At 51.3% G+C, this 10,000-nt stretch overlaps 2 protein-coding genes across 2 annotated transcripts in view; one reads left to right on the plus strand and one right to left on the minus strand.

The window, feature by feature from the left end:
* Positions 1–949: 949 nt before the first annotated feature.
* On the minus strand, positions 950–5,049 carry ENH_00010830 (hypothetical protein, conserved; the record flags this gene model as incomplete). Its single annotated transcript, XM_013578829.1, has 4 exons — positions 950–2,801; positions 3,204–3,328; positions 3,521–3,607; positions 3,862–5,049. 4 exons carry the CDS (start codon positions 5,047–5,049, stop codon positions 950–952), a joined length of 3,252 nt encoding a protein of 1,083 aa, XP_013434283.1.
* Positions 5,050–9,614: 4,565 nt separating this feature from the next.
* The window catches only part of ENH_00010840 (hypothetical protein), a gene marked incomplete at both ends in the record, with an annotated part of 675 nt that continues 289 nt past the window's right edge, over positions 9,615–10,000 (plus strand). Inside the window, one exon of the mRNA XM_013578830.1 lies at positions 9,615–10,000. This exon is cut by the window's right edge and continues 289 nt beyond it. Within this exon, the coding sequence (XP_013434284.1) occupies positions 9,615–10,000 (386 nt within the window).

Consider the following 10,000-nt stretch of genomic DNA (forward strand, 5'->3'; position numbering starts at 1 on the left):
TAGCTAGCTAGCTAGGCCTGTACCTAGCTATTTACCTGCCTCCCTAGCTATATATTCAAGTATCTGGCTAGCCAGCTAGCCAGCTAGCTGTTTATATATGTAGCTAGCTAGCTATGCATCCGCCTAGCAATGAAGCTGTCTGTTCACCCAATCAGCTAGCTAGCCAGCTAGCCCACGTCCATCTGGATACCTAGCTATCTGGCCATCTATCTGGCTAGCTAGCTAGCTATCTGGCTAGCTAGATCGCTGGCTAGCTAGCTAGCTAGCTAGCTAGATCGCTGGGCCTTTTGAAGAAATGAGCTGCTGCAGCGGCGGTGCTTCTACGCTTCCGTCGATTGCTGGTAACTCAAGCCCATATATAATCTGCTGCTGCTGCTGCTGTTGCTGCTGTTGCTGCTGTTGCTGCTGCTGCTGCTGCTGCTGCTACTGTTTGCTGCGTGTTTAGCGGCAGACATTGCAGAAAATACTTGTATGGGCAGTCGCTTTGTAAAGCTGCAGTAGCAGCTAGCTGTTCACACATCACCTTGGCTAGCTGCTGCTGCAGCTGCCTCGGTGGCTAGCTGTTGCTGCTGCTGCTGCTGCTGCCTCGAGGGCTAGCTGCTGCAAAACAGCTAGCTTAAAACATACAGGAAGAAAACCACTTTTTCCTGTCCACGCAGGCCAAAACAATTGTCATACTGCGCTGCTGCTGCTGCTGCTGTTGCTGCTGCTGCTGTTGCTGCTGCTGCTGTTGCTGCTGCTGCTTTTGCTGCTGCTGCTGTTGCTGCTGCTGCTGAGCGCAGAACTATTCAAGTGATTTATGAAGCATTCCTGGCGGCTATTCATTTTGCGGCGACCGTCGCTACAGCAACTGCTGCAACTGCAGCTGTTGCTGCTGTTAGTGTAGCAGCTGCTGCAGCAGCAGCTGCTGCTGCTGCTGCAGCAGCTGCTGCTTCTGTTGCAACGGCTGCTAATGACTCAAAAGCGAAGAACGGGAGCAGCTCCTCAGCGGCAGCGTTCCTGCTGCAGTTAAGCCAGGAGCATTTGCTGCTGCTGCTGCTGTTGGTGCAGCTGGCTGGCGCAGCGCCGTGTGCTGCTGCTGCAGCAGCTGGGGCAGCTGCTGCACCTTCTGGGCGGGCATCGCCGCCCTGGAAAAGGCCCCTCGACTGTGCTGCAGCTGCTGCAGCTGCTGCAGCTGCTGCTGCTGCAACTGTTGCTGCTGCAGCTGAAGATACCGCTGCTTCTGTTGCTGCAGCAGCATTTGTTGCTGCTGCGGTGTCTGGCGAAGTTGTGGGGGCTGCTGCTGGAATCCTTGACGCATCGCTTGCTGCTGCAGCTGGATTATCTGCTGCTGCTGTTGCTGCAGCTGTCGCTGCTGCTGTTGCTGCTGCATGCGCGGCTGCTGAAAGAAGTTACGTTGCCACAAGGGCAGCTGGTCCAGTCCCTGAGAGCCTCCTGGCAAGACAGCAGCTGGACTAACAGCAGCAGCAGCAGCAGCAGGACGTGTTTGCTGCTGTTGCTGCTGCAGCTGCTGCGGCTGCTGCTTCAGCTGCTGCAGCTGCTGCAGCTGCTGTCGTTGAGCTGGGTAGCTTTGGCCAAGGTAGTCCTTCAGGCTCTGGGCATTGCGTTGATTCAGTAGGCCCTTGGCTGGCCTCGCCTGCTGCTGCTGCTGCAGCTGTTGCTGCTGCAGCTGTTGCTGTTGCAGCTGCTGCGGCTGGCGAGGGAGGAAGAGAGCTGTTTGCTGCTGGAGTTGCTGCCTTTGCTGCTGCTGGCTATGTGGGCCGTACCCCTGAGCAGGTAGTTGATAAGACCCATCAACTTGCTGCTGCTGCTGCAGCAGCTGCTGCTGCTGCAGCAGCTGCTGCTGCTGCAGCAGCTGCTGCTGCTGCAGCAGCTGCTGCTGTTGCCGCTGCAGCTGTTGCTGTTGTGCTTGGTGCTGCTGCACTGGAATAGCCCTTTTGGGGCTCTGCCCTGTGGGTGTGACTGGCAGCTTCCACAAAGGCTGCGACATCAGTTGCTGCTGCTGCTGCTGCTGCAGCTGCTGCTGCAGCTGTTGCGGCTGCTGGAGGTTTTGCTGCTGCTGCACAGGTTGCAGCAGCTGCTGCTGCTGCAGCAGGAATTCTCTGTCGTCGCCGTTTTCATAGCATTTTCCGATGCCTCTGCTGTTTGTTCTTCGCAGCAAGTGTGCCCCTTGCCGCTGCTGCTGCTGCTGCTGCTGTTGCTGCAGCAGCAATTCGTTTTCATAAGCTTTTGTGGGCGTTGCTGTTGTTGAGAGAACGGACCACTGGTCCTCCGCGGGTCTCCTTTGTTGCTGCGGGTGGTGCTGCATCACCACTTGCTGCTGCAGCTGCAACTTCTGCTGCTGCTGCTGCTGCTGCTGCTGCTGCCGCAGCTGCCGTGCTGCAGCAGAGCGAGGGGTAAACACGTGTGGCTGCGGCAGCAAAGGCAGCCAAGTCCCCCCTGGCAGCAGCGGCACAGCGCTGAGGGCAAGGGGCCCTGTGGGGGTCATAAGCGAAAATGCTGCTGGTGCTGCTGCTGCTGCTGCTGCTGCTGCTGCTGTTGGTGGTGGTGGTGGTGTTGCTGCTGCTGCGGGGGCTGTTGCTGCCGCTGCTGCTGCTGCTGCGTCAAGCCCCTGGTCAGCTTCGCTGCAGTAGCCTGAGCCTGTCTCTGCTCCCCGCTGCCTTCCGTGCTGCTGCTGCTGCTGCTGCTGCTGCTGCTGCTGCTGCTTGCCTTTGCTGGCAGCAATAATCTGTCCCTCTTTGTCTGTGGCAAGGGGGGAGCCCTTCCGGGCCTTTCCTCTTGCTGCTGCAGTTCTGCTGCTGCTGCCGGCCGCCCACAAAGCTCCCTGCAAGAACAAATTCAAAAAGCATTTTTAAATTAAATTTAATATCTCGAATTTAATTTACTTTCTGTAAATTTGCTTTTCGTAATGCCTTCAGCAGCAGCTGGAACAGCAGCAGCAGCAGCAGCAGCAGCAGCAGCAGCAGCAGCAGCAGCGTCTGTTTACCGTTCGTCTCCTGCCTCCGTCTGCAGGGCCTTCCGAGTGCTGCTGCAGGAGATGCAGCAGCGGGTTGCTGCTGCTGCTGCTGCTGCTGTTGGTTCGATCTTGCTGCTGCAGCTGGTCGGAGAGCAGCTGCTGCAGCTGCATGGCGTTGCTGCTCTTGCTTCTGTTTTGCTGCTGCAGCAGCAGCAAATTGTCCTCAGGCTGCCGCAAAGCTGAGACCCACAAAGCCTCCCCAGGGTCACTCAGCCGGGCCCCCCAGGGCCCCGTGCTGCCGTGTCTTCTGTTTTGCTGCTGCTGCTGCTTCTTTTGCTTCTCCAGCGCGTCTCCCCACAACCGTTCAAACACCTGCAGCAGCAGCAGCAGCAGCAGCAGCAGCAGCAGCAGCAGCGATGAAGGCAGCAGCAGCAACATGAGGGGCAAACCGCCACCAGCGAGCGAAAAGGCGACGCCAGCAGTGGCAGCGGACGCAGCAGCAGCAGCAGCAGCAGCAGCAGCAGCAGCAGCAGCAAGTGCTGCTGCTGGAACTCGATTTCTTACGTGAGCACTTTTGCTGCGCTTTGCTGCTGCGGGCTTCGCAGGAGCTGAAGAGAAACTTGAGCGAGTTCGCGCGGGGAGGGGCAGAGGCTGTACGCAGCAGCAGCAGCAGCAGCAGCAGCACGGTTGGCAGCAGCAGCAAGTGACAGCAGCAGCAGCAGCAGCGGAAGCCACGGCTAAAGCAGCGCCGAAGGCAGCAGCAGAACACCCAACACCAGCAGCAGCAGCGCAAGCAGCACCCCCCAAGCAGCAGCAGCAGCAGCAACACGCGCAGCACCCACACACCCAGCAGCAGCAGCAGCAGCAGCAGCAGCAGCAGCAGCAGCAGCAGCAGCAGCACTTACTGCGGGAGCTGAAGACGCCCGCTGCTGCAGCAGGGCCTGCCGGCTCACTAGCCGGCTGGCTGCATGCATTAAAGAAGCAACTGTGGGCTGCAGCAAACGGGCCCCTCCTGTTGCTGCTGCTGCTCTTTTGGCATCGGGGCTGCTGCAGAAGCAGCAAAGGCTGCGGAAGCGCAGCCCGTGGGGACACAGGGGGCCCCTTCTTTCCGTCTCTGCTGCTGCTGCTGCTGCTGCTGCTGCTGCTGCTGCTGTTGGGGTTGCTCTGGGGTCGGGTCTGCTGCTGCGGGTGGTGGCGCCCGTTGGAAACGGCGGACACGCGCTGCTGCTCCTGCTGCTGCTGCTGCTGCTGCAGTGCATGTTGCGGCTGCTGCGGCTGCTGAAGTTGTTGCTGCTGCTGCTGCTTCTGCTGCAGACGCCGCTGGCCCGCGAGCCTGCGCTGCTGCGGCCGGGGGCGGAAGCAGCTTCGCGGTCTCGCCGCCGCCGCTGCTGCTGCTGCTGCTGCTGCTGCTGCTGCTGCTGCTGCTGCTGCTGCTGCTGCTGCTGCTGTGGGTTTGCGCGTCGTTTTCCCTCTTGGAGTATCTGGTGGCTTTGCTGCAGCTTCTTCGCAATTGCAGCACGAGCGGGAGAGGGCATCTCGGCCCAGCTGCTGCTGCTGCTGCTGCTGCTGCTGCTGCTGTTAGGCTTCTGTAGAGAAGGAGGTTTGGCTGAGTCTCTGATGTGCAGCAAGTCTGTTCTGCTGCTGCTGCTGCTGCCGCTCTGCATGCGACTGTCTGCTGCTGTTGTGGCGCTGCAGAGGCTGTCTTGGCGCTGCTCTACTTGGGAAGTTGGCAGCACAGTGCTGTTTCTGCGGCTGTTGCTGGGGCTGCTGCGGCAGTAGCTGCTGCTGCTGCTGCTGCTGCTGCTTCTGCTGCTGCTGCTGCGGCTGGGCAGCATCCTTCCTTTGGCCCACGCTCTCGGCGTGGGGGTGTAGCGCTTCTTGTGCTTCGGCTTTGCTGCAGCCACGCTGCTCCGGGTGCTGCTGCTGGCAGCAGCAGCAGCAGCAGCAGCAAGGGGAGAAGCCACTGGCAGCAGCAGCAGCAGCGAATCTGACTCTGTCTCATCTGCTGAAGGCAAGCTGTCATCTGACAGCAGCAACTCTTCTTCTGTCTCGACACCACCGCAGTGAGACACAGGCCCCGCGGAGGCCTCCATGCTGCCTCTGCTGCTGCTGCTCGTGCTGCTGCTGCTGCTGCTGCTGCGGTTTTTGCTGCTGCTGCTGCTGCGTATGTTTTGAATTAGGGAGTGGCTGGTTGTTCGCAGAAAGGCAGAGGCCCGCAGAGGGAGAGGGCCAGCGAGCTAGAGGGCGCCCAGTGGCGTCCCACCTGCTGCGGCTGCTGCTGCTGCTGCTGCTGCTTCTGCTGCTGCAGGAGGCGCTGATTTTCAAATTAAAAGCTTACTTTATTGAAATAAAAAGTAAAATTAAAGGAAGGCTCTGGCCAGCAGCAGAAGACACGCTCTGCGGCTCCTGCTGTCGGCGGTGCCCCCGCCGCTGTCCGGCTGCAGGCAGCACTGCTGCTGCTGCTGCTGCTGCTGCTGCTCGTGCGGGCCCAATAAATTGAAACAAAGAGATCTAAAAGAACAAACTCTTTAAATTATGTCTTGGAAAAAGAGAAAAGAGAAAAAGAGAGAGACAAACTCGAGCGAAGGCTGAGGCCCGGGCCGCCGAGGCACCAGCAGCAAGCCGCGGCGGGCGTTGGCGGTCTGCTGCTGCTGCTGCTGCTGCTGCTGGTAAAGCAGCAGCGAAAACAGTGAGGAAGTCTAAAGCGTAAAACCAAACATATCCAAATAAATAAATGTTTGATAGCTGAAACTGTGAGCCAAGCCACACGAAGTTGCAGCAGCAGCTGCAGCCGCAGCCGCAGCCGCCGCAGCAACCGCAGCAGCAGCTGCAGCAGCTGCAGCAGTCTCGACTAACCACCGCCGCATTTTGTTTTCTTCTTCTCCTTTGGCCCCCTAAATTGTGTTTGTTTTTTCTTTTAATTTAATTTATTTATTTATTTTCCCAAATTAAAATAAAAACAAAAGAAATCCCCAGACAAACGGACAAGTCCCGTTCGCTTGACTGGTCTGGTACGGCCGCCCACGGTTCGTTGCTGCTGCTGCTGCTGCTGCTGCTGCTGCTGCTGCTGCTGCTGCTGCGGCTCCCCAGCTCCAAAAGCCCGCCATTTTTGTCTTTTGATTCAAAATTTATTAATTTAATTCTTTTAAACTTTATTTTCCACACTTTAAATATTCTTTTTGCATGCACTTGCTGCTGCTGCTGCGCTGCTGCTGCTGCTGCGCTGCTGCTGCAGCAGCGGGCAGCTGCGCCGCCGACTCTGCGTCGAAACGCCGCCGCTGAAAACTTGCTGCAGCAGCAAAGCTTCACATATATTCATCGTACCAACTGCAGCTAGCCACAGCTAGCCACAGCTGGCCACAGCTAGCCACAGCTAGCCACAGCTAGCCACGGCTAGCCACAGCTAGCCACGGCTAGGCTGTGCCAGCCACAGCTAGCTGCAGCCAACCGCAGCTGGATGCAGCTAGCCACAGCTACGCAGCGTTAGCCGCAGCTAACTATGGCTAGCCACAGCTAGCCGCGGTTAGCCGTAGCTAGCCATAGCTAGCCATAGCTAGCTACAACTAGCTACAGCTAGAGATGTGCAAAGGCTGCTGCAGCCAGCCCCAGCTAGCCACGCGTAGTCCCACCTCGGGGAAGCTAACGAGTAGCTGCAGCTCCCAGCATCTAGCCGCAGCTAGCCACAGCTAGCCACAGCTAGCCACAGCTAGCCACAGCTAGCCACAGCTAGCCACAGCTAGCCACAGCTAGCCACAGCCAATAAATGCCTTTGGGGCTGCATGCGCGCATGCAGCTTATCTTTGCTGCGGGGGGCCTCTCAGTGGGCCTAGACAGCCAGGGGGCCCCGGCAAAACCCTAAACCCTCGACGCCAAACCCTAGGCCCTAAACCCTAAACCCTCGGCCCTAAGCGCTAGCCCGTGAACCCTAAACGCTCGGCAGTAAACCCTAAACTGCAAGGCCCAAACCCTAGCGTGTGAACCCTGAACCCTAAACCCTAAAACATTAACCCTAGCCCGAAAACCCTAAACCCTAAACCCCAAACCCTGAAAAGGAAGCATCTGTAAAGTGTCCCTTGGAGTGTACATACACCTCAGTTCAAACAGAGCTGCGTAAATGTGAAAAGAAATAAATATAAACATAAATAAACAATCACATTTATCTGCAAACAAATACAAAAATTTGAATAAATTAATAAATAAAAAAGGATATTTTTGTACAAGTGCATGCGCATGCATTCAACTATTCAAATAAATTTAAATTTATATTTTTAAAAATTAATTTTTGATATTTGAACTCCTAAAGGCTGTACTTGCAGCAGAAAGAAGCATTTAAGAGTTGACAAGTGTAATAAAGCTGTTTCACACAAACATAATATATATTATATATATAATAAACCTTTATTACACTTATGTATACAGAATATATATACATATATATTATATAAATAATAAACCTTTATTACACTTATCAGCTCCTAAATATATTTATATATATATACATATATATCACTATACATATATAATATATATTTATGTATTGTATGTAGTACACACAAAATGCACCTTGCATCCATATATCTATATTATATATTCAATGTACCATTTTATATTATATATATATAAATATATATATATATATATATATAAATATATATATATATACATATATTGTATACGTATATATATAATATATATGTCTTCATATTATATATGCAATGTACAATTTTACATTATGTATATATATATTATATAAGAATATATATAATATATATACATCTCTAATATGTATGCAGTTTAGAATTTTATATTCTATATATATATTTATGCGTACATATATATATATTATATATGTACATATAATATACATATAAACCTATGTTATATATGCAATGTATAATTTTATATTACATATATTTAAAGATATATTATATACGTTTTTTTTATGTATATACCTATATAATATATAGAATGCATACTTTTGTATTATTCCTGTGTTTATATATATACATAGTATATATGCATAGACATAATATATATATATTTATATATCTATATTATATGTATAACGTTTAACTTTATACTGTACACGTATTTATATTTGTATATTATATAAGGTATATACATAATATATATATATATATACATAAGATGTATTGTACAGTATGTATACTTCACCTATATATATATATATTATGTGTGATATATATTATATATATGTGTAATATATATTATATATGTTTTATAAATACTTTATACACATTTGGGTGTCCATTAAAGTATTTATTTGAATAATTTTGAAGCCACTTGCAGGTACAAATATAAATACCAATATAAGTATAAATATAAGTATAAATATAAGTATAAATATAAGTATAAATATAAGTATAAATATAAGTATAAATATAAATATAAATATAAATATAAATATAAATATAAATATAAATATAAATATAAATATAAATATAAATATAAATATAAATATAACTATCAATGTGGGTAAAGTATTAATGTAAATATATCTATAAGTATAACTAGAAGTACAAACACAACTGTAGCATTTGTAGACAGTATAAACACACAGCAGCTGCCATTGCTGCTGCAGTTGCTGCTGCAGTTGCTGCTGCAGTTGCTGCTGCAGTTGCTGCTGCAGTTGCTGCTGCAGTTGCTGCTGCAGTCGCTGCTGCAGTTGCTGCTGCATGCAAGGGTACGTTTCTAGGCGAGGTCCTAATGCAGAGCATATGAAGAGCTGCGCGGAGGGGGAAGCAAAGGAATAGATATCCCTGCAGCAGCAGCAAAAAGCGGCTGCAGCAGCTCATGATAAACAGCAAAGAACTTCTGCAGTTGCAGCGGACTATGTATTTGGGGTGTACAGACAGCAGCAGCAGCAGCAGCAGCAGATAGAAAATGTAGACGAGCACGTTGCACTTCGTTTCAAGTTTCAGTTAATTCATTTTCAGATTAAATTAAATTCTTTTTTAATTTGTGTTTAAAAAGATTTGTCCAAAGTCAACGCGGCTTCTTGTTCTGCTGCTAACGGCCTCTGGCTTCATGCTGTGCTGCTGCTGCTCTGGGGGTTCGTACTTTGCTGCTGCTGTCATTTCTGAATTACTGCTGCTATTCCTTGCAACTAAATTGGATTATCATTCATTTAAATTAAATTAAACTTGATTTAATTGAATTAAATGATATATTTTTCATTTTATGATTTTCTTTCTTCGCGGCTGAATGGTTGCAGAATTAGAAACCGGGCAGCCGCCGCCACCGGGTGTCTGTACACCTCAAGAAACAGCCTGACTGCTGTAAGACCCCCAACGCAAAGGATTCTTCATTTGTTTTTATTAATTGAATAAATATTTGTAACAAACTAATTTTTAGTTACTGCTGCAGTGTGAGGCAGCAGGCTGAGGCTGCTGTTGCTGCTCTTGCTGCAGCTGCTGCTGCTCATCCGCATGCAGCAGTAGCGCCTGGCTGCAGCAGCAGCAGCCCCAGACCACTAGACGGTCTCGCAGCACCTGCAGCAGTACCAAACCCATAGTTGCTGCAGCAAGTCTGCTGCAGCAGAAAAACAAGAGGCAGCAGCAACAGCAACAGCAGCAACAGCAGCAGCAGCGGCAGCTGCAGCGGCAGACCACCGCTGTCGCCGCATGCATACAGGATAATGGAGCCAGGAGCGGCCGAGTTGCTGCAGCAGCAGCTCCAGGGGCTTCTAGAGCAGCAGCAGAGGCTGCAACAGCAGCAGCAGCAGCAGCAACAGCAGCTTGAGGCGGGGATTCCAGACCGAGACGCCTTGACTGCGGCTGCTGCTGCTGCAGCAGAAGCAGTGGCGGCCTCAAACCCAGCAGCAGCAGCAGCAACAGCAGCAGCAGCCGCAGCATTACTGAAGGAAGATGCAGCAAAAGCAGCAGGGAGCGGCGCAGCAGCTGCTTCTGCGTCTACCACAGCTTCTGCTGCTGCTGCTGCTTCTTCTGCTGCTGCAGACACAAGCGACACGGCAAGCTGCAACAGCCTGCTGCAGCAGGATGAGGCAGCAGCTGGCAAGCAGCA

This window comes from Eimeria necatrix, genomic scaffold, assembly GCF_000499385.1.
Source record: "Eimeria necatrix Houghton genomic scaffold, Enh_scaff132, whole genome shotgun sequence".
NCBI classification, from domain to species: domain Eukaryota; phylum Apicomplexa; class Conoidasida; order Eucoccidiorida; family Eimeriidae; genus Eimeria; species Eimeria necatrix.